Source organism: Hypanus sabinus, chromosome 9 (assembly GCF_030144855.1).
Source record: "Hypanus sabinus isolate sHypSab1 chromosome 9, sHypSab1.hap1, whole genome shotgun sequence".
Classification (NCBI taxonomy): Eukaryota; Metazoa; Chordata; class Chondrichthyes; order Myliobatiformes; family Dasyatidae; genus Hypanus; species Hypanus sabinus.
The window spans coordinates 24142880-24169795 of record NC_082714.1 but is presented as its reverse complement, the minus strand read 5'-3'; the positions used below and the strand labels follow the sequence as shown (position 1 = coordinate 24169795).

At 39.4% G+C, this 26916-nt stretch overlaps 3 protein-coding genes across 5 annotated transcripts in view; 1 reads left to right on the top strand and 2 right to left on the bottom strand.

The window, feature by feature from the left end:
* dcun1d3 (defective in cullin neddylation 1 domain containing 3) overlaps positions 1-144 on the bottom strand; it is a 36977-nt gene extending 36833 nt beyond the window's left edge. Inside the window, exon 1 of the mRNA XM_059979321.1 lies at positions 34-144. The gene's annotated coding sequence lies outside the window, so the exon portion shown is untranslated. The remainder of the gene's footprint in view (positions 1-33) is intronic.
* lyrm1 (LYR motif containing 1) lies at positions 75-26417 on the top strand. 3 transcript variants are annotated; one of them, XM_059979324.1, is made up of 6 exons: positions 75-211; positions 8664-8822; positions 10322-10382; positions 10476-10507; positions 12100-12240; positions 26282-26417. In XM_059979324.1, exons 2-5 carry the CDS (start codon positions 8664-8666, stop codon positions 12211-12213), a joined length of 366 nt encoding a protein of 121 aa, XP_059835307.1. In that variant the 5' UTR covers positions 75-211; the 3' UTR covers positions 12214-12240; positions 26282-26417. The 3 variants fall into 3 exon arrangements, with proteins under 3 accessions (XP_059835307.1, XP_059835306.1, XP_059835305.1); XM_059979323.1 differs by lacking the exon at positions 26282-26417 and adding an exon at positions 13953-16708; XM_059979322.1 differs by lacking the exon at positions 26282-26417 and having other exon boundaries at positions 12100-13131.
* The window catches only part of dnah3 (dynein axonemal heavy chain 3), a 156707-nt gene continuing 146626 nt past the window's right edge, over positions 16836-26916 (bottom strand). The window contains exons 58-60 of the mRNA XM_059979325.1: positions 26303-26507; positions 25512-25649; positions 16836-17209 (exon numbers count right to left, since the gene is read on the bottom strand). Of these exons, the coding sequence (XP_059835308.1) occupies positions 16856-17209; positions 25512-25649; positions 26303-26507 (697 nt within the window). The 3' untranslated portion in view covers positions 16836-16855. The remainder of the gene's footprint in view (positions 17210-25511; positions 25650-26302; positions 26508-26916) is intronic.

Sequence of the window (26916 nt, the reverse complement as noted above, 5' to 3'; positions counted from 1 at the left end):
GTTTTTCAGCGTACATAACGGACGTGCGCGTACCCGAGTTCGTAACCGCCGCCGTGCGCGGTCCTCGCCCTCCCCCTTCATTTTCGGCGCTAAACGGAGCGTGGAGGGTTGAGTGCGCACGGGAGCGGCGCTCGAGCTGACCCGGTTGCTGGGCGGCAACGCATGCGCTGTTCGCCCCCTCTGCCTGGGTGTGGAGCAGCGCTGTGGGCAGGTGGGTGTCGCTCCGCATCCTTCGCTTCTTAAACGTGGGTTCCTCATGCTGAATATCTTTCCCCACAACCTCCTTTGACACATCAGGCTCCTTGGCAAATAAAACAGGATTATTTGGGAGGTCACTGTCCCAAGAAATCATCTGCAAATGTCTGTTTTCAAAAGGACCTGATACTCTACCTTTACCTCGAAATGCGGTTAAACGTTCAGCGTCTCCTAAGATTTGGTGGCTTTGTTAAAATAATCCAAGTACGCCTCTGTTGGAGGCATATTCTTAAAGGTCAGGAACGTTTTGATAAATGCTCGTTAAAGGGGAAGGTCTCTGCTCTGAGTCACTGGAGATTATTATTATTTCCTGGTATTGATTAGGCGGAACTTTACAAGCTACTGCGGGGAAAATTGCATAATCACGCCCAATGAATTTCGTATGATTGTATACGGTTGTCTCGGGAAACAAATCTTAGCTTAAAATGCGTGTTTCTTTCCAGATGTGACGATAACATTTGAGTTCGGGCTCTGGGGGATATGGCCAAAGTGCAGTAGTGGGTATTCAGTCACCGTATGAGAGAGCTTGCACGTTTTCCTCAAGATAAAACTTTGTGAACTTAAAGGTTAACGGTGGAGGAAGGGTGAAGCAAAGAGAACAGTAGAATACAGAGCTGAACCAGGCCACTTCAATATCAAAGTGGTTATATCTAAATCACTCTTTAACCTCTTTATGTAACCATATAGTTTGTGAGATGCTGTGTGTTCATCCAGATACTTTTAAATGCTGCCTTCTGTGCAGTTCAGCAACTAAGTTCAGGATTCTCACTACCTTCCAAGAAATATTGTAGATCCTCCTTCTAACAACCATATCTTAAATCTCTGCCTCCTGGGTATAATTTCTGTTTTGAAGTCTTCAGCGGTTCACATGAGTATCCAGATTTATGTATTCAATAACATGTGTACAGTATGGAGTAATTCGGTTTATTGTACAGGCAGGGGTTTTTTTGCTGTGATTACATCTACAAAGCCTGTTAATGACAATTTATGCTAATGTATTGAAATGTTTCTGGCCAGTCTATGTATGCCACAGCTCATTTGCCTTTTCTCTAGGCATTATAAAACATTTCAAGTTGATTCACAGAAAGGCACAGCAAACAGCCACTGCCTGTGGTTCCAACAAAACAGATTTGATCCTTCATGCCCTGCCTTTGTGGAGGCTGCAAGTTCTCCCTGTGACTGTGTGATATTCTCCAGGTGTTACAGTTTGTTTGCACCACAAGGGTGTGTGGGTTGAATCAGGATTATTATAACTGACATGTTGTGAAATTTGTTGTTTTGTAGTAGCAATATTATGCAAGACAAAACATACTATGTTACAATTAAAATAAATAATGCAAAAGAAGAATGGACTGTTCTGAAATCTGATGACAGAGGGGAAGATGATGTTCCTTAAACACTGTGTGTCGGTTTTTTCCCCACTCCAACCCCCTTCTCTTGCTGATAGTAGTAATGAGAAAAGGGCGTTCCTGAGTGGTGAGGGCCTTTGATGGTTGTTGCTTTCTTTAGGCATTGCCTTTTGAAGATGTCTTGATAGTGAGGAAACGGGTGCCCTTGATGGACTTGGCTGAATCTATAGCCCTCTGCAGCCTCTTGTGATCTTGTATCTACATTCACACAAAGAGGAATATTGCTGACTTAAAGGTTGTCTGTAGATACTGAAAATTAGCAAACCTTTTTCCCCGATATACATTACATATAATCCTGTTCTTCCATTAACAATTATATTCTGCTTCTATAGAACTAATGACTTAGTTGGTTCATTGCTTCTGCATCATTGGATGACTGACAAATACTAGTGATTCAGATCAGAAAAATAACAGTTGTATAAGTGATAAGCAATAGCTTTCATTGACCTTCATTTACAGCTGGATGTTTCTGAACAGCTGATTTGATCCATTGGCCGTGGAGATGGCTTGGCTCTGCTTGAGGTTGCTTTTGCAGCTTGTCCTTTGCCATAGCTTCACCCAGTTGAAAGCTTGTTTTTAGTTATGCCTGGAGATATTCTCTAATGCACTTCTGGATTACTTGCCCAACTAGTGTTGATTCTCTTTCTTGTTAGTAATGATAGAATGAATGATGTGTTTGGCATCAGATTTCTTCCTTAAAACCCTGGTTGTATCCATCCATGCTCAAATATTTAAAGAAAAAACATAAAAACATGATGTGTGTAATAATCATCAAGGCAAGGTTCATTTATTGTTTTTTTTCCTTTGCCTAGCAAGCTAAATCAGTAAGTGTCTTCCCACCACCTGTATTTTTTTCCTGTTCCACTCTCAAACCCAATTTCTAGCTTTTTCTATTTGATGTTGCCCATTTCATTAGTTTCCTAAAACTGAGCTATTTCTTTACTCCCATCACACAAAACTGGTTATCCCATTTCCAATGATAGCTGACTTTTAAAATGGTTATCTCTCCTCTGCTGATGTCTTGCAACTTCTAGTTTGACAATTTCAACTAATTTCTGCACTGCTGCAGGATTGGACCAAGAGTCAAAAAGCGATATTCTCCATTTATCCCTCTTTATATCACTGCCTTCAACATTTCACTCCCAAAACTCTTTTCCTCTTCATTTTGCTTCAAGGTCTTTGTTATAGAAACATTATAAACATGATAAAAGCATTGCAAGTATTGTTACTCAGGAGTTGGTATTGGCGCCACTTTTTTCACATTGTCTTTCAATGCTGGAATTGATGGCTTTGTGGTCAAGTTTGCACAGGATATGAAGATAGATGAAGGAGCAGAAAATGTTGAGGAAGCAGGGAATCTGCAGAAGGACTTGGACAAATTTGGGGAATGGACAAAGAAGTGACATTAGGTGAAACAGTGTAGAGAAGTCTTTGGTCATGCACTCTGCTATAAGGAATAAAGGTCAAATTTCATAGGTGCAAGGGGACCTAAGGGTTAACTTGCAGGTCAAGTTGGTGGTAAAGAAGGCAAATGCAAAGTTAACATTAATTTCAACAGGACTAGAATAAATAAGCAACGATGTAATGCTGAGGCTTTATAAGGCATTGGCCAGACCATACTTGGAAAATTGTGAACAATTTTGGGCCCCTTTTTATATATAGAAAAAGAATGTGTTGGTATTGGAGAGGGTATAGAGGATGTTCATGAGAATGATCCTGGGAATAAAAGGGTTAGTTTATGAGGAACATTTGATGGCTCTGGGCCTGTACTCTCTGGATTTTAGAAAAATCCAAGAGATCTCATTGAAATCTATCAAACAGTGCAAGGTAGATAAAGTGAATATGGAGAAGATGTTTCCTTTAGTGGGAGGTCTAAGACCAGAGGGCACACCCTCTGAATACAAGGGTGTCCCTTTAGAACAGAGATGAGGAATTTCTTTAGCCAGTGAGCGTTGAATCTGTAGACTTTATTGCCGCAGATGGCAGTGGAGACCAAGTCACTGGATGTATTTAAAGTGGAGGTCAAGAGATTCATGAACATCAAAGGTTATGAGAAGAATGTAGGCAGATGGGGTTTGGAGGGATAATAAATCAGTCATGATTGAATGGCTGAACGTACTTGATGGGCCAAATAGTCTGACTCTGTTCCTTTGTCTTGTGGTCTTATTAAAACGTTCCTTTATTTACTCATCTCTATTTTTTGTTTCTAAGTGTTAGAGGCTGATTTGTTAATGGAAGAAGTTGGACGCAGATTAATAAATCGCAAGATTCAGTGCCTTGGTAATAGAGAGACCTACATTTCTACAAAGCATTCCCAATTAGATAACAGAAATATAATAAAAAGGATGAGGGGAAAACACATCACCTTGTGGACCGAAGGGCCTGTAATGCGCTGTACTATTGTGTTCATATTAATGATTGTAATAATAGATCACTCTTAATTGATCATCCCATATCCTGATATTTCTTGTCAATAGTCACTATAATAAACAGATCAGCATAATTCCTCAGATATAAGCAAAACAGTAATGTTCACTTCTGTGCTTGCTTTATGTATTTTTGAAATAAGTCCTTCTACTCAAATGTTCTATTTTTAAAATAGTTTTACTTTATAAGGATGTACCACTTTAGAAGTGCATGCTGTAGACAATTTGGCCTTTTGCCTTTTTTTTCTTTCCATTCAGTAAGATCATAGCTGATCTTTTACCTCAATATCTCTGCATTAATCCTATATCTCTACATTCTCTTGTTATCCAAAAATCTATCAATCTCAATAATCTCAATCAGCAACTGAGTCTCCACAGCTCTCTTGGGTTGGGATTACAAAGATTCATTACCCTGTGAGTCATTGCTCTGTTCTGAATGGTCAATTCTTTATTTTTAAACTAGAATGCTTTGTTCTAGATATCATTGACAGGGGAACATAATTCCCGTATCAATCTTGTCAAGCCCACAAGAACTTTGTCAACAATCAATGGTATAGTAGCTAAATTTGCTGATGAAGCAAATGTGTAGTGAATTGTAAAGAGGCTATACAACATGTAGGCTACAGAAGAATGCAGAGAGGTTAATTGGGCAAAAGTCAGACAAGTGAAGTATAATGTAAAATTGCCTACTATGGCAGGAAAAATAAAATAATATAAACTAATTGGTGAGAGGTTGCAGAACGCCAAGCTGCAGAGAGATGTGGGTGAACGTATTTGCAGCAAGTAATTAGCAATTATATTTACATAATTAGCACTTGATCAAATTATATTTACATCTTTTTGTATACAATTTTATTTAATATGAATGCAATTAATTGCATTACAGATTTGTCATAACATTGTTCGATGGAGTCATCTACTTTATATGATTACTAGATTGTCAAGAGAAGTAATTCCATTTACTTTAGAGTTTCTGTGAGCACTAGGAAAATTTTCTAAGATGTGGAAATACTGGAGTGTTGTGGCAGAATCCAACAATTTTTTTTTGGAACAGTGACTGAGTCTTAATTACCAGTGTAGAGTGCCCTCCTGTTTCAAAGTATCCACCATTGTCTCTGTACCAAAAAAAGACCAAGGTAACATGCCTGAATGTTACACTCACATCAAATACTTTGAGAGGCTGGTCAAGGACTACACCTGCAGCTTGCTACCACCCAGACTGGACCCCTTACAATTTGCCTACTGACACAACCGAGTGACAGGTGACGCAATAGCCACAACTCTACATACCGTCCTTACACATCTGGAGAAGAAAGATGCTTATGTGAGAATGCTGTCCTTGGACTCCAGTTCAGCATTCAACACCATAATTCCATCTAGACTCGACAGGAAGCTCAGAGACCCCAGCCTTGACCCTGCCTTGTGAGGTTGGATCCTGGACTTCCTGGCAGATTGCCAGCAGATGGTAAGAGTGGGCTGCCTCACCTCCAACCTTCTGACTCTCAACACTGGAGCCCCTCAGGGCTGTGTACTAAGCTCCTCCTTTACTCCCTGTATACCCATGACTGTGTCGCCACCCACAGCTCTAACCTGCTAATTAAATATGCTGAGGACACTACATTGATTGGCCTAATCTCAAACAATAATAAGGTGGCCTGCAGGGAAGAAGTCATCTCTCTGGCACAGTGGTGTCAAGAAAACGACCTCTCCCTCAATGTCACAAAAACAAAGGAGCTGGTTGTGGGCTACAGGAGGAATGGAGACGGGCTAATCCCTATTGACATCAATGGATCTGGGTTTGAGAGGGTAAGCAGCTTCAAGTTCCTTGGTATCCAAATCACTGAGGACCTCACGTGGTCTGTACACACCAGCTATGTGGTGAAAAGGGCACAACAGCATCTCCTTCACCTCAGATGGTTAAGGAAGTTTGGTATAGGCCCCCAAATCCTAAGAACTTCCTACAGAGACAAAATTGAGAGCATCCTGACTGGCTGCCTTACTTCCTGGTACGGAAACTGTACCTCTCTTAATCGGAGGACTCTGCAGAGAGTGGTGCAGACAGCCCAGCATGTGAACTTCCCATGACTCAGGACATTTACGAAGACAGGGGTGAGAAAAGGGCCCAAAGGATCTCTGGGGACCCGAGTCACCCCTAACTACAATCTATTCCAGCTGCTACCATCTGGGAAGCAGTACTGCAGCATAAAAGCTAGGAAAAGGCTCTGGGACAGCTTCTTCCACCAGGTCATCAGACTGATTAACTCATGCCGATCAGAGTGTATTTCTATGTTACATTGACTGTTCTATTTATTATAAATTACTATGATTGCACATTTAGACTGAGATGTAATGTAAAGATTTTTACTCCTTGTATATGTGAAGGATGTAAGAAATAAAGTCAATTCAATTCAATAATTCAGTCCATTTGGATAAAAGTTAGATTGCTCACCAAACTCATTAGCATTTTATCTTAATTGTTGAGACTCAGAGGACATGCCAGATTTCTTTTGTCTCCTTTGGAAGTGGATGTGTGGGTGAACTTTCTTGGCCATGGGGCTAAATGGTTGGACCTGGGCAGGCTATTGGTGCTGTTCACACTTTGGAACCTGAAGCTGTCAACTCACTTGGCCTCAGCACCATAGGATCATGTGTATTAGCCCCTTACTGAAACTAATGATCGGCTCTCTTGTTTTGCTGCCATTGCGAGAAGCATTGTTCGCATGTCACCATGCCACTACACACCCTATTCCCTTGCTGTACTCCAACTCACTATTTGAGATATGACTCACTAAACTGGTATCGTCTGTACACTTACAGAAGGAATTAGAGCAGACCCTGGCCACACAGTTTTGAGTGTTTAGTGAGTAAAGTAAGGGGCTTAGGACGCAGCCTTGTGGGGCACCACTGTGGAGAATAATCATAGTGGAGCCATGATTGACTACCCTTACTGATTGTGGTTTGTTAGGACATCAAAGATACAACTGCAAAGGGAGATGTTGAGTCCTGAGTTTCTGAGTTTGAAGATGAGTTTGCTTGGAATTGTCGTCTTGAAGGCAGCTGTAGTCAATAAACGGTAGTCTGACATAGATGACTTTGCTATCCAGATGTTCCAGAGATAATGGTAGAGCCAGGGAGGTGGCAGGTGATTTGCAGTGGGTTGAATTTGGCTGGGAGGCTAGACTTTGTATGCAGTGACCAGCCTCTCAAAACACTTCAGGATGGTGGAGTGGGAGCTACCAGGCAGTAGTCATTAAGGCATGTTATGAAGAAGTGAAGGGGAATCAAAGTGACTGGTTTTCATCATTGCGAAGGTGTGTCATAGAGTTTTGGAGGTAGTGTGAGTTGCTTGGGATGATTATCTGTAAGGATGGAAATAATGGATGAGCAGTATTTTGTATGCCAAGTTGGAATTGGAGATTATAGTGATTGATAACCCGAAGCAGAAAAACTTCGGATAATCAAAGCCATGGAAGCAATAGATTCAATGGCAAGAGAGCTTACATTTTAATGGAAGCAATTTTGGCAGTTAGTAGTACAGGTGTAGTTGTGCTTCTGTGCAGTGAAATGTGACATGGGTGTTACCATTTCTAGAAATCACGGCCTACAAATAGAGTTGGAGATTGGGAAGCTATGAATCCTGTAGAAAAGCAATATGCACATTCCATTACTGATGAAAATAATTAATTGCGCTAAGCTTCATATATTAAAGGATTGTGCAAAATAAATTATGGGTATTTTGGTAATAATGCCAACTCTCCTGGCATATGAAAATATAGTCGTTGTAGATCAAAGACTCTTGAAATACATTACCAAAAAACACTTTGCCTTGCCTTTTCAAGTTCTAAAATTTCACTTAACAAAATAGTTTCCAGGAGTGCTTCCCTTTAGTAATTCTCAAAAGGCTATACATATTATTTTAATGAGGTAACTAATTAAGAATATTTTTTGAAATTTGAGTGTTGTCTTTTAAATTCTCTTGTAATGGCATTTGGAAATTATTTCATATGTATATTAACTTTTTAAAAATTTTACTGCCTCCCCAAAGCCATGTGCAGAAAGTAAGAAATACATCTGCTCTCTGCTAGTTTTTATGCTGTATGTTAAAGAAGTAACAACAATCCTTCAAGTGTACCCACTATTCAAACTGCAGGTGATCTCAGCTTTTTCTTCTGCAACTCTCACATTTCATCATTCCTTAAGTCTAATATCTTTCATTCCCGCGTTTATATTCTTAGCAACTGAACATCTATACCTCTGGTTTAGAAAATTCTGAAGATTTATAAACCTTTGTATAAATGAAATTTCTGCATCTTGTCCTAACTGACCTCCTTTCTTCTGAAACTATTCATTAGATTTAGACTAGTAGCTGGCAAGGTAAGGTCTATCAGAATTTTACATATTTTAATTAGCCAGCCTTATTTTGACACCAAGAGTGATCCAAGGACCATTGCTGCATGATCTCAAAGCATGCATATCCTTCCTCTCAACAATTACTGCGCGATTCCTTGTTCCACTTCAGATAATGCAGCAGCATTATCTAAATAATGATTATAGATTTTTTTCATTTGAACAGATGACAGCAGCAACCAGAAGTGAAGTGCTTAGTCTTTATCGAAGAATCTTCAGAATAGCAAGAACATGGCAGGCGCTATCAGGTTTATCAGATGACACTCTGAAGGAGAAACAATACATCATTACCGAGGCCAAAACGTTATTTAGAAAAAATAGAAATGTAAGTTACAATGGTTTAATTTGTTACATATTTAATTATTTTAGGGGGAATGTCTGTTTCCTAGGTGTATTTGAACAGGGTGCATTGCTGTTAGTGCATTTTTGATGGTAGGAAGTGGATGAGAGGAAAAAATATTAATCAATTTTATTCTACTTCTAATGTTTGAAAATCTTTATTTAGCCACGGACCCCAAAAGTAGTCACTTAATTAATCATTAGTATAAAGTGTGACTTTTATCTGTAATCTATTAATCTGGGTCAAGGTAAATCATGTTTTAAATACTAAATCTTAAAATGGTTCCCAAACTGTGGCTCAAGAATGTTGTGTATTTCCTGAGTGTTACTTGTAAAATACATCAAGTTAAGGTTGAATACTACCTCGATATGGCAACTGTTGACAAAAATTACTTGGTACATTGTCAGTGAGACATTTTAAAGTTTTACCTTGGAGAGTTATCTGACTAAAACTGAGATACTAATTAAGTAGATTGCATATGTCTTCACATGTTGTCAATGTAAAAGTGAAATAATCGTGTTGGAAATGATAAAAATAGTTACTAAATATTAGTCACCAAAGGTCAAAGCTCAACAAGTATGAATGAAGTGTATTCTCAATTAAGAAAAGTGAGAGGAAAGTTGTAGAGACACTGACCACAGTCTTCCAATTCCCCTGAGACAGAGCGGCATGGCAGTATAGCAGTTAAAGCAATCCGTTACAAAGCCAGCAATCACCATGTGAGGTTCAATTCCTGCTGCTGTGTGTAAGGAGTTTGTACGTTCTCCCCATGACCGTGTGTGGTTCCTCCCACATTCCCAAAGAAAGGGGCGTGGGTTAGGATTAGTGAGTCCATGAGCCTGCTATGTTGGTGCCAGGAACGTAGCAGCACATGTGGACTGACTGCCCCAATTCAGTAAGTTTAGCAGGAGTAGGATGATAGCCTGTCTAATATAAGCTATAATGTCAATGATGATGATAAAGATTTGAAATGTCCAACTATTTTTAATATTTTCTAATTTGCATTCATGTAACAGATGTAATATAGAAAAAAACATTGCATAGGGTGCCACTAGAGCATAATCTTTGAAGAACAAACCAAGTTTACGAAGTTAGCCTTTAAGATCATAAACAACACATAAAAAGCTGCAGAGCTGTTTAGAAGGAAGTTGAAAATAATACACCCCACCTTTGATTGGAATGTTTCTATTTAAATTAAGATAGTATTAGATTACTTTTAATGATTTGATGTAATGTCTTGAATGTGGACACAGATTCACTTGTAACTAAGTATCCAGTTTTGAATTTTTGCGTAAGGACTTGTAATGTTTAAACCAAAGTTACTTACAAATCAAAGATTATTCAAATTGTCTTCCGTACAAGTTATGGTCAAAAATTTTCCTAATCTGAAACTGAGTTTATCATTAAGGTTTAAAATGTGTAGATTTATGGAAGCATAACTTCTTTATCATTTCTCATTACCTATTAATAAAATGCTTTTGCAGTTAACAGATGCAGAAGCAATTAAAAGCTGCATAATGGAATGCCACACAAGGATAGAGATGGGTAAGGAAAATAATGTAAAAGTTATTTAATATTTGAATAGTAAATTCGTAGGATAATGTGCCGTCTAACATTGATCTTTGATTCCTTTCACAGGACTGCATTATAGAATTCCTTATCCACGACCTGTAAGTTATCATCTTTACATTACATCTCTATCCTGAAAGAGGTTTGATAAATAAGTCAATGTGTTGAAGTAAATATGCTGAGTTGGGGTTTTAGCCTTTTGTAAATATCTGCTCCATTGACTCTAGCTACGTACCCAAATTTAATTGCATGACCATCTTGGAAGCTGTGCCTTCACTTGTCAAGGCTCTAGTTTCTGGAATTCTCATTTTGAATCGCTGTGCTATATTTTCTGTGTTCCCTTTTGGTCATGTGTTATTATGTAACACATAATTCTTGGTATCTGTTTAACAATACTGCTATGCTGCCTTAAAGTTGCTGTGTAAATTAAAATTATTTGTAAATCAATATGTAATCCACACAAGCATTTGATTTAAAATAATTTAATGAATGTTTCATATTGCTGAAATTCTGATCATGTTTCATAGTGTAAATTGGGTCTAGAAACTTCAATACTATAATTGATCTTGCATTGAATGACAGGTAATGAAACCATTTCTAGTAATCTTTCATGACTAGAAATTCTTGGTATGATTCATCTTGCACATCTGGTGAGATTTAAGTCAAGCATTTATGAAATGACTCTACAAGCAATGCTGCTTTTGAAGATTTTTAGGAGTTTAGGAGCTTGAACGTATGTTGCAACTAAGGCTAGAACTCCAAATATAGGTTACTTGACTGGTAATGATTTGTTTATGGAGATAGCAACATTTCCAGTGAGAATGAAATGTGAATAATTCATTTGTCAGTCATCCTAAAGGTTTATTTAAGGAGATTAAGAAAATGAGATTACAGGAAGGGAGGGTGATCGAGGAGGGAGGATTAGGAGAGTTTCAAGTCCAGCAAAGACTGTGGGCATTAATATGCTCTTTGACAATGTCTAAGTGCTGTTAGTGTGCCTGGATGTCTGTTTACATTTATCTATATCTAAATGACTCATCAGTCAATACACCTGATTCTCCATGGTCTTAGACCACCTTGCCATTGAATTAAAGACCATGCTTTGTCAGGACTACATGGTAGTTGATGTGCAATAGCGATCCCACATTAAAAGAAGTTGCATATACCTGTTTCTGCAAACTATCAATATAGAGGGAAAAGAATATTGCCATTAACACCCCCCCTCCCGAGTCTTTTAAAGTTGTAGTAATTGCGAGTGACTTTACATTTTCTATTTTTCATACAAAGGGACTGCTCACATTGTAGGAATTTGGGTCAAGAATTCTGCAGCCAACTCTTTCTATTTAGGCTAATCAGAGTGTAATGTGAAAAATTTTAAATATATTTAGAAAAAAATTGCAGTTGGGGTGCACTTTTGTTCACCAATTTAAAATTTTTAATATTAGGAATTGAGAAAACTTTAAAACCAAACCATACTCTACATACCTGAGATTGGGCTTTAATATTAATGTCAGTTCTAAACTGATCGAGATTCTATGGAAGAGCACTGAATTTGCCCTTCAATTTCAAAATGTTTGTTCTTGCATAGTGTATCAGTGAAAATGACATTTTGTAAAGGTATTATTTATGAATTGAAATAACTAAGTGTAGTTTCACCCTGATTTGGATTTAACCTAGTTACATTTATTTACAGATACATTTACCCCCAATGGGACTTGCTGATAAAAAAGGACGCAAGTTTAGAATGCAAGAGAGGCTGAGGAAGCTTGCCAAACCAGTGTACCTACAGTCACATGATGAGATGTAACAGAAACAAGTCAATATTTTATATCATGTAAATGGTTTATTACTTCATTATATATATTTTAATTTTATTGGGTAAATCTATAGGCTGTAGCAATCTTATTTAAATTCGCAAGTAGCCTGTGCAATTACCTCAGAGCAGAATTTTTTTAACTTTGTCATTTGGTATATTGACCAATATTCTCAATGCAAATACATTTTGAAAAATAGAACAACATTCTCTGGTGCTTCATTATGGACTTCTAATCTTCATTTGAGGTTATTCTGATAAATGGAGAGAGAAAATATGTGTTACGCTTCACTCATACATCAACTTCATAAATATGCCAGATTGCTTGGGGAAATAAAACTTTAAAGTGCAGACAACACTACAATGTACGGTTTCCTGGAGGAACTTAGAGGGTTGAGCTCCTCTGCAAATTGTTGCTCCAGATTCCAGCATTACAATCTTATTTATTTACAAGGTGGTTTGTTTCTTCCTTTGGGTCCCTAAGTGTGTTTGAGATGTGAGCATTTATTTCCTCAAATCATGATTGAAAGAATGATGCCGAACTTCCATCTTAATGAGCCCCATGCTGCTCCCACAATTCCTTTTGTTGAGAGTTGCATGGCTTTGATTCGACTGCAATCTAACAATGGTTATGTGCTTAAGCTGAAGGTATCATAATTCTTTGGAAAGGAATTAGAAGTGATGATGTTCCCATGCACTTCTGTCCTAATTTTACACAGTATAGATTGTGGAAGGTGGATGGTTATGAAAATGGTAGGACGAAGTGTTGTAAGTTGTAATGCTGCAGAAAATTCAAATGATTGGCTTATTTCATTATTGAAATACAGAATTTGGTTTGATTTGAAATCTCTGACATTGTAACCTTATTTTTTACCTATGGAGCAATTCAGTAAAATTTGCTGAAACTGGTTGTTTTATGACTACTTGTGATAAATTTCTTTGTAAAGTGTAGCATTTTGCATTTTGATATTGAACTAAATCAGTGGTTCCCAAACCTTTTTGGGTTACTGCCCCTTGGTTCCCAGACCATATCCTCTCCCTTTACAGCCATTACATAAAAATAAATAATTTTGATTTACAATGCACAGTGAAAGAAAATGGGAAACGCAAATTCAAAGCAGTGAAAAATAATTGCAAAAATTATTCAAATCTATTTAAAGCTAGAAATAAAATTATTTCTTTTGATTACAGTAAAAACAATTTCAGGGTGTGTGTTAGTCGTTCAACTATTTACTTCATTGCTTTGTCACCTTTCAATGATATGGATGGGCTTGTCGCAGTGATATTAGCTTTACAACTTAAGGGTGAATATCATTCAGGAATCTCACGTTCAGTAATTTGAAGTCTGTTTCATTACTTTTTTAGAAGTTGGGTAACTGCACTGAAACTACTCCACTAAATATAATGTTGAAAGGCAATAAAGAACATCTTGACCTTTTCCCACAGTGCAGGATGGCATTCAGTGATTTTTTATTTTTTTGCAATCTAAAGTATTGATTTTTTTAAAATCTTGGCCTCAGTTAAGTCATTTTGGAATGAGATCAGTTCTTCCACCATCCCACCTGGTAATTCATTATTACAAGTGTTCAGGAATAAATGTATTACCCAATCTGGAATTTGGTTTGAGAAAGATCCTGAAATCTGTTTGACATGTCTTTATACCAGTCACCCAGGTTGGTTTCAGTATACTTGAAGATCATTATCTGCTATTCATTCTTTCTCTTCCAACACAGAGAGCATCAGAAATTGGAAAAGGATGTGATGGCCAATGTTGCACTTAAATGGACAGAAATGTGGAGACAACTGATTTGACTTTGATAAGATTCACATTTCATTGCAATTGTAGATTGATTTCGTTAAACTTTGTGAATAATTTGGACAAATAAGCAATGTCATTCCTAATATTCTTGAGTTGATTACTCAGTGAAGCATTCAAATCTTCAGAGAATTTTATCACAATTTCAAAAAGTGCATAAAAGTGTTTGAAGTGTTTGACTTCTGTGTACAACAGCAAACATTCAACTGTTCATCATTCTCAATTCAAAGCTCATGAAATGGTTGGGAATTGAGAGCATTGGACTTGATTTTATTGACTAGTGCAATAACAGTATATAATGATTTGTGTAGTTGATTACTTAGGTTTTGTTTGCAATAAGATATTGTCTGTAGATTACAAAGTCGATGGTAAATAATACAGCTTTTTTCAAGAATGTGCACCATCTGTTGCACAAGCAAGAATGTTGCTGAGTGGAATGTCCTTCTTTGAAAAATTGCTGAAAAACCCAAAATATTGACTCCCCCTTCATATTTGTTTCTAGTCCCCTTGCAAATAACAATTCTTGAACCATGTTTTCATCTTTTATTAAAAGAACATAACCATGAAGCAAAGATTAATTTCCTGGCAAAAGTAACTGCTCCAACTGCAAAACAAATTCTGTTATCCTAAATATGTTGCATAATGTGTCTTCCACATTCTCAGACATTTCATCTATTCAGAGTTCTCACTGAGCAGAAAAGCTTTAAGTATTTGGTCTGATGACTTGTGCAAACCCATGCTCAGAACCTCCCTTACTGCTGACAGAATCAGTTCTTCTCCAATTGTATGAGGTTTCCAGACATAACAATAAAATGTATTATGAAACATGCAGGCCACCACTGTTTCGTTGTGAAATGCTGGCAAACATGTTTTGAAGTTGTTTTTGTTTCTGGAAGTTTTCACTAAGTGACTGAAAGTATGCTACATTCTTGTTTGCTTTATTAGAGTGTATTTTCTTCAAATGTTCAAGGAGTCTAGATGGTTTCATTGCCTCATTTGGGGAGGGGTTACTTTTTCACACAACAGACACATTGGCTGCTGTTGATGGCTTGGTGCTGGTATAAATCCATGTTTCAGATACTCCACACCAAATTCTTACACTTTTTCATTTTGTCTACTTCTATCATTTTCATAATGTATTAACAACCATACTCAGTTGCCTATTGTTTAAGACCAACCCCAAGCACTGCAATCAAAAGAGGGGAAAGTTTTGATTTAAACATAGTTCAGGCAAAATCTGCCTGAAGGTATAAGATGATCTCGGTTGGGCCTTGGGCTAGAGAAATGCAGTTAAGACCATCCGAAGGGCAAATTCTTAACTTTACCCCTTTGAAAGTCATACTCTAATTCACAGGAATTGCATCACTGCATGATTAGAATATGGGAATTGTACTAGCTAACACTACTATAGTAGTGAACAGCAATAATATGTATGTGGGCTGGACCTGGAAATAAAACAATTTCTTCAGTCCAGGTTTCTTGTATGCCAAATACAGAAATGGCACATGGCTTTTCAACTACATATAACGCACTTTGAGCAAATTTTTAAGAGAACGGTAGGTTAGCAAGAGAGGAGGTGATTATGTGATCATTTTAATTAATTATGAGGCACTGAGGATAAAATGCTTAAACAATTCATTTCTTAAGTCTGTCTTCCCTCAGCAGCCCACTGTGTTGCTAAGCACCCCCCCCCCCACCTCCTTTATCTTTATTGCTCTCCTTAGAGATTCCTACAACCCCCGGGGGTGATATCACCCACTTTAATAACCATTGAACTAAATGAACAAATAAATTCTCAATCACCACTTTCAGAATATTTTGATTTTAGAACCTAACCTATCATTGATCAAAGACAATTGCTATGAGTGTTTTATGCATTAGAGTGCTTCCAGTCAGAGATCTTTGTCATCTTTATCAACGCACGCAGGTAAAGTGTAGCATTGCGACATTGTAAAAGGTGTATTGCAACTCATTGGCAGTACCTTTTATCTTTGTAGTATGTGTCTGATTTCTGTTGACTGATCCAAAAATGCATTTGCACTGTCACTACTCTCCTGAACAGTACAACACGATATGCCTTGCTACATTTCTAAGATTAGTATATCTTTTGTGGCCAAACTGTTGTTCTTTCTAGGTGTTAATTAGAGTGGGTAAATTAATGTGACTGGCAAAATTTCAACTTTGAAAAATGTTCTGCTTAAGTAAAAATATGGATGGGATAGATAAAAAGGCTGGTACATATTATTGTTGTCTTCCAGCCTGGCTATATATACTTTTAAGTCTATATTTTCCCTATTCTAAACAAATTCTTTGAGTCTGGACCCAGAGTAATATAATCATAACACTTTTCTGAGCTTGTTGAATGGGGGTGGGGAGGTAGTGTCGCAGAAGGATCAGGAACACAAATACTTGCTAATGACTTATGCTAGTGATAGATGCTGAAATAATTCTTAAATTACAGCTAGCCACAAATTGAAAACATTCATTTATCATCCTAACATACTGTGTATGCATTAAAATACTCACTTCCTTTGCACAATGGAAAATAATTGATTAGTCATCACCTGCAAGATGTGTGTCTATTTTGTGAAGAAATTGTATGTCCAGTTTCAGCGAAATATGTTTAAAATTAGCAACAGCTGGTGTGTTTTGAGTTATTCCTTTTTATTTTTTTGTTCACAAGATATTAAATGTTTATTATTGACAGACTCTGCTTCATAAATGGTGTGTGCACAAGTGTTTTTTGATGTGTAATTATTTGTTGCTTCAAAAGAGTAGATATAATCAGTCATGTTTTTGGAGATTTAAGAATTGACAAGTTTAGTCATCCAGTTGACAAAGTGCTGCCACACCACGATTTATCCAGTGTCGTTCTGGTCGATCTGAGGAAAGTTCTATTGAAAGAACGTAATTTGTTGAATGGCCTGTCGTCGATAATGTACCTCTCCGAGCACTGGTTTTATAAACAGGACAGTAATAGATATTTTCATGCAGAAATGTAGCACTGATTCCTGGCTTAAGCCATATAATAGGCATAATATCGAACAAAATTTTGGGAAGTGACTCTCCAATAACCATCTTTTCCCTATCCCAGCGAGCACCTTCCAAAAATAATCCCTTAATATATGCTCCATGATTTGGTTTCTGGTCCAAATTAGTTTCTTCTTTCATTACCTAGAAAACATAGCAAACAACATTTGGTTAAATGTTTTGTCTAGGTTCAAAGAAAATACTTGCATAATACTTTTTAAAATCGGAGCAAGAGGCTGAGAGTGAAGGAGTAAGGAATCTTGGCGAGAAGTCATTTTTTTTTACACTGCTCAGGGAAAACAGGCTACATTGTGCAGGCGTGTGACGTAAAATGCCAAAGGTTTAAAGGGGCAACCACCGTATACAGCGGGCAGTGGAGTGAGAGGGAGCAGAGTGGGATGGCTTTGGCTTAACAGGCTTCAGCATGAACAGGTAGAGGTGAGGGTAGGATCCGGTAAGTTTTGTTTTTGGTTAGAGTAGAGAGAATGCCAGCCAGACAGGATGCTGGAATGCTCCTCTTGCAGGATGTGGGAAGTCAGGGAGACCCCCAGTCTCCCTGATGACAACACCTGCAGGAAGTGCATCCAGCTGCAGCTCCTAACAAACACCCAATTTCCCTCGGGATCAATAAAGTATGTCTGTCTGTAACAAACTGTTAGGGAACTGGAGCAGGAGCTGGATGACCTCTGGATCATTCAGGAGAATGAGGAGTTTATAGATAGTAGCTACAGGGAGGCAGTCACGCCAAAGAAGCAGCACGCAGGTAACTGGGTTACGGGAAGGGGAAAGGGCAGGTAGAGCAGGGCTCCCTGTGGCCATTCCCCTTAACAAGTATACCAGTTTGGATACTGTAAAAGCTGTGGGACAAGCTGTAGCAGCCAGATCTCTAGCACTGAGTCTGGTTCTGCAGTGCAGGGTGGGGGGGTAATGAAGAGGAGAGCAGTAGTGATAGGGGATGATAGTTAGAGGTACAGAGAAGGGGTTCTGTGGTCATGACAAGAGAATCCCAGATGGTTTGTTGCCTCCCGGGTGCCAGGGTCAGTGATGTCTCTGATCGTGTGCACAGCATTCTGAAGTGGGAGGGTGATCAGCCAGATGTCATGGTACACATCAGTACCAATGTCGCAGGAAAAAAGAGTGAGGAGGTCCCGCAGAGTGAGTACAAAGAGCTTGGTAGGAAGTTAGAAAGCAGGACCTCGAGGGTGGTGCCGCGTGCCAGTGAGGGTAAGAATAGAATGGCAGATGAACACATGGCTGAGGAACTGGTGTAGGGGGCAGGGTTTCAGATTTCAGGATTATTGGGACCTCTTCTGGGGTGGGAACTGTACAAGAGAGACAGGTTACACCTAAACTACAGGGGACCGATATCCATGCAGGGAGGTTTGTTAGTACTATTGGGGAGGCTTTAAACTAGATTTGCAGGGGGATGGGAACAAGAGTGACAGAGCAGATTGTGGAGCGGGGTGAAAATAAATGATACTAAAAGTTCATACAAAGTCACAAATAGAAGGTTTGTGTGTGGTGGTAATAATCTGAGGTGAGACTATTTCAATGCGAGGGATATTGTAGGGAATGCAAATGAGCGGAGGGCATGGATTGACACATGTAATTATGACATTATAGCCATTGGTAAAACTTGACTACAGGAGGAGCAGGACTGGCAGCTTAATGTTCCAGGGTTTAGATGTTTCAGACATAATAGAGGCAGAGGGATGAAGGGTGGGGGGTGGCATTGCTATTTAGGGAAAATGTTACAGCAGTGCTCAGGCAGGACAGCTTAGAGGGCTTGTCTACTGAGGCCATATGGGTGGAGCTGAGAAACAGGAAAGGTATGACCACATTAATAGGGCTGTATTATAGACCACCTAATAGTCAGCGAGAACTGGAGGAGCAAATCTACAGGGATATAGCAGACAACTGCAGGAAACAAAGTTGTGATAGTAAGGGATTTTAATTTTCCACATATTGATTGGGACTCCCATACTGTTAAAGGTCTAGATGGGTTTGAGTTTGTAAAATATGTTCAGTAAATTTTTCTAAATCAATATATAGAGGTAGCAACGAGAGAGGATGCTATATTAGATCTCCTATTAGGAAACAAGTTAGGACAGGTGACGGAAGTGTGTGTAGGGGAACACTTTGGTTCCAGTGATCATAACACCATCAGTTTCAACTTGATCATGGATAAAGATAGATCTGGTCCTCGGGTTGAGGTTCTAAAATGGAAAAAGGCCAAATTTGAAGAAATGAGGAAGGATCTAAAAAAATGTGGATTGGGACAGGTTGTTCTCTGGCAAGGATGTGATTGGTAAGTGGGAGGCCTTCAAAGGAGAAATTTTGAGAGCACAGTTTGTATGTTCCTGTCAGGATTAAAGGCAAAGTGAACAAAAATAAGGACCCTTGGTTCTCGATGGATATTGGAACCCTGATAAAGAAAAGAGAGAGATGTATAACATGTATAGGCCACAGGGAGGAAATAAGGTGCTTGAGGAATATAAAAAGTACAAAAAAAACTTAAGAAATCAGGAGGGCAAAAAGGAAGACATGAGATTGCTTTGGCAGTCAAGATGAAGGATAATCCTAACAGCTTCTACAGGTATATTAAGAGCAAAAGGATAGTAAGGGATAAGATTGGTCCTCTTGAAGATCAGAGTGGTCGGCTATGTATGGAACCAAAAGAAATGGGGGATATCTTAAATGGCTTGTTTGCATTTGTATTTACTAAGGAAACTGGCATGGAGTCTATGGAAATAAGGCAAACAGGTTGTGAGGTCATGGAACCTATACAGATTGAAGAGGAGGAGGAGGTGCTTGCTGTCTTGAGGCAAATCAGAGTAGATAAATCCTCAGGACCTGACAGGGTATTCCCTCGGACCTTGAAGGAGACTAGTGTTGAAATTGCAGGGGTCCTGGCAGATATATTTAAAATGTCAGTATTTACGGGTGAGGTGCCAGAGGATTGGAGGATAGCTCATGTTGTTCCATTGTTTCAAAAAGTCTCTAAAAGTAATCTGGGAAATTATAGGCCAGTAAGTTTGACATCAGTAGTAGGTAAATTATTGGAAGGAGTACTAAGAGATAGGATCTACAAGTATTTGGATAGACAGGGACTTATTAGGGAGAGTCAACATGGCTTTGTGCATGGTAGGTCATGTTTAACTAATCTATTAGAGTTTTTCGAGGAGGTTACCAGGAAAGTGGATGAAGGGAAGGGAGTGGATATTGTCTGCATGGACAACATAAGGACTTCGACAAGGTCCTGCATGGGAGGTTAGTTGGGAAGACTCAGTTGCTAGGTATACATGGTGAGGTAGTAAATTAGGTTAGACATTGGCTCAATGGGAGAAGCCAGAGAGTGGAAGTAGAGGATTGCTTCTCTGAGTGGAGGCTTGTGACTAGTGGTGTGCCACAGGAATCAGTGCTGGGTCCATTGTTATTTGTCATCTATATCAATGATCTGGATGATAATGTGCTAAATTGAACCAGCAAATTTGCTGATGATACAAAGATTGGAGGTGTAGTGGACAGTGAAGAAAGTTTTCAAAGCTTGCAGAGGGATTTGGATCAGCTGGAAAAATGGGCTGAAAAATGGCAGATGGAGTTTAATGCAGACAAGTGTGAGGTATTGCACTTTGGAAGGACAAACCAAGGTAGAACATACAAGGTAAATGGTAGGACACTGAGGAGTGCAGTAGAACACAGCGATCTAGGAATACAGATACATAATTCCCTAAAAGTGGCACCTATCTACCTATCACAGGTAGATAGGGTCGTAAAGAGAGCTTTTGGTACATTGGCTTTTATAAATCAAAGTATTGAGTATAAGAGTTGGAATGTTATGGCGAGGTTGTATAAGACTGGTGAGGCCAAATTTGGAGTATTGTGTGCAGTTTTGGTCACCTAATTACAGGAAGGATATTTATAAGGTTGAAAGAGTGCAGAGGTTTACAAGGATGTTGCCGAGACTTGAGAAACTGAGTTACAGAGAAAGGTTGAATGGGTTAGGACTTTATTCCCTGGAGCATAGAAGAATGAGGGGAGATTTGATAGAGGTATATAAAATTATGATGGGTATAGACCGAGTGAATGCAAGCAGGCTTTTTCCACTGGGGCTAGGGGAGAAAAAAAAACCAGAGGACATGGGTTAAGGGTAAAGGGGGAAAAGTTTAAAGGGAACATTGAGGGGAGGGCTTCTTCACACAGACAGTGGTGGGAGTGTGGAATGAGCTGCCAGATGAAGTAGTAAATGCAGGCTCACTTTTAACATTTAAGAAAAACTTGGACAGGTACATGGATGAGAGGGGTATGGAGGGATATGGTCTAGGTGCAGGTCAGTGGGACTAGGCAGAAAAATGGTTCAGCACAGCCAAAAAGGGCCGAAGGGCCTGTTTCTGTGCTGTAATGTTCTATGGTTCTAATAATGAGAATAGAACATAGTTACGAAATTTATTTAAAACAATGTTTAGGTTAAATCAATATTAAGTATAAACCAAGTAATACGCGTACTTCTCACTTCCCAATAGTGGATCTGCGGTTGAGAGGGTAAACAGCTTCAAATTCCTCGTCACCACATCACTAAGGACCTCACGTGGTCTGTACTCTCCAGCTGCATGGTGAAAAAGGCACCTCTTTCACCTCAGATGGTTGAGGAAGTTTGGTATGGGCCCCCAAATCTAAGAACTTTCTACAGGGGCACAATTGAGAGCATCTTAACTGGCTGCCTTACTGCCTGGTATGGGAACTGTACCTCCCTCAATCGCAGCATTCTGCAGAGAGGTGCGGAAAGCCCAGTGCATCTGTAGTTGTGAACTTCCCATGATTCAGGACATTTATAAAGACAGGTGTGTAAAAAGGATCATTAGGGACCCAAGTCATTCCAGCTGCTACCATCCGGGAATGGTACCGCAGCATAAAAGCCAGGACCAACAAGCTCCAGGACAGCCTCTTCCACCAGGCCATCAGACTGATGAGCTCACGCTGATTTGAGTGTACTCTATATTTCATTGACTGTTCCATTTATTATAAATTACTATGATTACACGTGGCACATTTAGATGGGGACATAACAAAAAAAATTTTACTCCACGTATGTAAGAAATAACATTAATTTAATTCAATCCTCCCCACATTCACAGTTTTACGAGCCTCATTTGTCTTCTTTAGTTGAAATGTTAATTCTATTTATCTTTCCATTGATGCAGCCTGACTGGCTATGTACAAACGTCTGCAGTTTCTTTTATTTTCAGTGTAACACTAAACCCTCACTTAAACCAGATTACAGGCCTAACATCAAACACAATGTGTTGCTGTTCTGTAGAAATCAGTTATTTTCGATTAGTTAAACGTTTTCAACTGCCTTTAAAAGTGCTAATGAAGAGGATTGATGAGAGCAGCTCAGTGAATATTATCAGTATCAAATTATTAAAGGTCCAGCGTGGTAGTTTATTCAGGAAAATTAAGTTTCATGGGCTCCAGGGAGAAATAACCAATTGGCTTGATGGTAGGAAGTAAACAATGATGGTGGAAGATTGTTTTTATGGACTGGAGGCCTCTGACTAACAGTGTGCCACAGGGATCAATGCTGAACTCATTATCATTGATCATTTATATAAACAATTTGGATGAAAATATATAAAGCACAGTTGGGAAGTTTGGAGATGATATTGCAGATAATGAAGAAGGTTATCAAAAATTACCAGCATATCTTGATCAGCTAGGTAAGTGGGCTGAGGAAAGGCAAATGGTGTTAGACTGGGGGAAGTCAAACCAGCATAGGACTTTTAATAGTGAACAGCAGGGGTCGGGGATTGTGTTGTAGGACAGATGAACCTAGCAGAACAAGTATGTGGTTCCACAAGGTTAGTGTCACAAGTAGAGTGGTTAAGCTGGCCTTCATTGAGCAGGGTAATGAACATAATAAGTTGGGATAGTGGAGTTGTAAAACAGTGGTGAGACTGCATCTGGAGTAATGTGTACACTTTTGGTTCCTCTGTTATAAGAAAGAGTATAAAGAAGATTTGTGAAAATACTGCCAAGACTCGGGCTTGAGGTATAGGGAGAGGTTCAGCAGGCTAAGAGACTGAGGGCTGACATTTAGAGGTGTAGAAAATCATGAGGGACAGAGACACCAAGAAAGCACACAGGGTAAGGGAATCAAAAATGAGAGGGCAAACATGAGGAAATCTGCAGATGCTGGAAATTCAAGCAACACACACAAAATGATGGTGGAACGCAGCAGGCCAGGCAGCATCTATAGGAAGAAGCACTGTTGATATTTTGGGCCGAGACCCTTCATCAGGACTAACTGAAAGGAAAGATAGTAAGAGATTTGGAAGTAGGAGGGGGAGGGGAAAATCCCAAATGACAGGAGAAGACGGGAGGGGGTGGGATAAAGCTAAGAGCTGGAAAGGTGATTGGCAAAACGGATACAGAGCTGGAGAAGGGAAAGGATCATGGGACGGGAGGCCTAGGGAGAAAGAAAGGCAGAGGAGAGCACCAGAGGGAGATGGAGAACAGGCAAAGAGTGATGAGCAGAGAGAGAGAAAAAAAAGAGGGGGGGAAATAAATAAACAAACGACAGGGTAAGAAGGGGAGGAGGGGCATTAACAGAAGTTAGAGAAGTCAATATTCATGCCATCAGGTTGGAGGCTACCCAGACGGAATATAAGGTGTTGTTCCCCCAACCTGAGTGTGGCTTCATCTTGACAGTAGAGGAGGCCGTGGATAGACATATCAGAATGGGAATGGGACATGGAATTAAAATATGTGGCCACTGGGAGATCCTGCTTTCTCTGGCGGACAGAGCATAGGTGTTCAGTGAAATGAAGTCTCTCAGTCTGTGTCGGGTCTCACCAATATATGAAAGGCCACACCGGGAGCACCGGACGCAGTATACCACACCAGCCGACTCATAGGTGAAGTGTTGCCTCACCTGGAAGGACTGTCTGGGGCCCTGAATGGTGGTGAGGGAGGAAGTGTAAGGGCAGGTGTAGCACTTGTTCCACTTATCTCTCCCATTTCATGCAAATCTGCTCTCACCCCATCCGGCCATCACCCCACTCGGGATAGGGTTCCCCTTGACCTCACTTACCACCCCACCAGCCTCAGGGTCCAACGTATAATTCTCCATAACTTCTGCCACCTCCAACGGAATCCCACTACCAAGCACATCTTTCCCTCCACCCCTCTTTTTGCTTTCTGCAGGGATTGCTCCCTATGCGACTCCCTTGTCCATTCGTACCCCCATCCCTTCCCACCGATCTCCCTCCTAGAACTTATCCTCGTAAGCGGAACAATTGCTACACCTGCCCTTACACTTCCTCCCTCACTACCATTCAGAGCCCCAGACAGTCCTTCCAGGTAAGGCGACACTTCACCTGTGAGTCAGCTGGTGTGATATACTGTGTCCAGTGCTCCCTGTGCATCCTTTTATATATTGATGAGACCTGACGCAGACTGGGAGACCGTTTCGCTGAACAGCTACGCCCTGTCCGCCAGAGAAAGCAGGATCTCTCAGTGGCCACACATTTTAATTCCACGTCCCATTCCAATTCTGATATGTCTATCCATGGCCTCCTCTACTGTCAAGATGAAGCCACACTCAGGTTGGAGGAACAACACCTTATATTCCGTCTGGGTAGCCTGCAACCTGACAGCATGAACACTGATATCTCTAACTTCTGTTAATACCCTTCCTCTCCTTCTTACCCCATCCCTTATTTATTTATTCCCCCCCACCTTTTTTCTCTCTCTGCCCCTCTCACAGTCACTCTGTCAGTTCTCCATCTCCCTCTGGTGCTCCCCTCCCCCTTTCTTTCTCCTTAGGCCTCCCGTCCCATGATCCTTTCCCTTCTCCAGCTCTGTGTCCCTTTTGCCTATCACCTTTCCGGCTCTCAGCTTCACCCCACCCCCTCCGATCTTCTGCTATCATTTCAGATTTCCCCTCCCCCAACTACTTTCAAATCTCTTACTACCTTTTCTTTCAGTTAGTCCTGACGAAGAGTCTCGGCCCGAAATGTCTTTGTATAGATGCTGCCTGGCCTGCTGCGTTCCACCAGCATTTTGTGTGTGTTGCAAAAACAAGAGGGGACAGGTTTTAGATTTAAAAGAGAACCCAAGAGCAACATCTTCACACTAGTGTGTTTAAGGAATGAGGAAGTGGTTAAGTGCAATAATAATGTTTAAAACACAATTTCAACAGCTTTGTGGATAGAAACCATAGAGGAATGGGTGAAATGGAAGCAAATAAGAAGAGCTGAGATGGCATCTTGATTGGGAGAAATGAGTCAAGCCAAGGGCCTATTTCCATGTTTATTACTCTATGGAGATTCAAAATAGAAATGGATTACTCTATCAGACCTATGCACAAAAACACTTGAAGAGGGAATGAGAAGAATATGATGATAAAAGCGGGGAACAAATAATTAAATATCTTTAAATATCTTACCTCAAATTCAAATCCAATGTGGTCAATGGGTATGGTATATTCTCTTGCGTAATTTTGAGAGACACCAGTCAAAAAAGATTGAGTAAAGTAGAATCCAGATATCCAAAATACATTGGGAGCCCCTTTATTGATCCAATCCTATACACAAAAGATATTAACAAAGAGAGCACTCAACAGTATCAGCAATGCCCTACTTCATGTCAAATAGCATTTTGCTGCTCTAGATACAATGACTCTATCAAATTCTGGCATCTTACATTTCACTAGCTCAGCACATTATGCATCAAAACAAATTCCTTTGGGGAAAAATGTTTAAACATAATGCTAAGCAAGTTTCTTTTTCTTTAAAATAGGTGTACTCCAAAGCTAAAGTACTAACAGTTATTTATTAGCGCAGGATATTTCAACAATGCTTGTTTAGGTTTTTGCAATAACTACTGTTCTACTGATACTGTCACTATTTACAGTCCAAGAATTTTAAATATTAATAGGTAAGAGTAAATAAGAATTTCAATTGCACACCACGACCATCGTATTGAGATGCATTGCTATTTTCCAATGGTTATAATGATTAAGACAACAACCTTGACACACTATATTAGACATTGGTTTTAAAATAGAATATTTCTTAACATTGCTAGCATTAGAATAGTTATTACTGCTAGAAAGGTCCTTTATTAATGCAAGATATTCTACAATATACTACATATTATATATTTATGTACAATATAATAATATTAAGCAATATAAATATTATTTGTATATTATAGATCCAAATTAATATCAATTACCTGGAAAAACTGTAATCTTGAAAGAAGATCTACCACATAACTGCCCAGTGGTTTAAGAGATGGATAGGATTTTGCTGCCCACATGTTTGGAACTTTGCCTACCAGCATACTATCAAACACATTCTCCAGTTCAGAAGACATTACCACAAGTCCTTTGACAGCTTTACGTATATTTATAAGACTGCTACGTACAACTTTGGTAAGCCTGGAAGTATAAAAGTCAGATATTTTTGAATTAAATCTAGTATTTAATGCAGAATTGAGTATTTTTTAGCATTATTGATGGGCCATCATGGTGAAATATTTAAGAGGAGTCTGAAGGGAAGCTTCTTCACTTAATCTGAAAGTGTGGAGCAAGCTGCCCAGCAGAAGTGGTGGATGCAGATTGAATTTAAACATTTAAGAGACAATAAGAGCATGGATGCAAGGAATGTGGAGGGCTATGGTTAACGAGACTAGGCTCAATAATAGTTTGGGACGGATTGGATGAGCCAAAAGGCCTGTTTCTGTGCTGTAGTACTGTATGGCTCTGACATCTTGCAAACACAGAGTGCAAATGGGCCATTCAGCTTGTTCATTAAGATCAAGGCTGGTAATGATTATGACCTGAAATC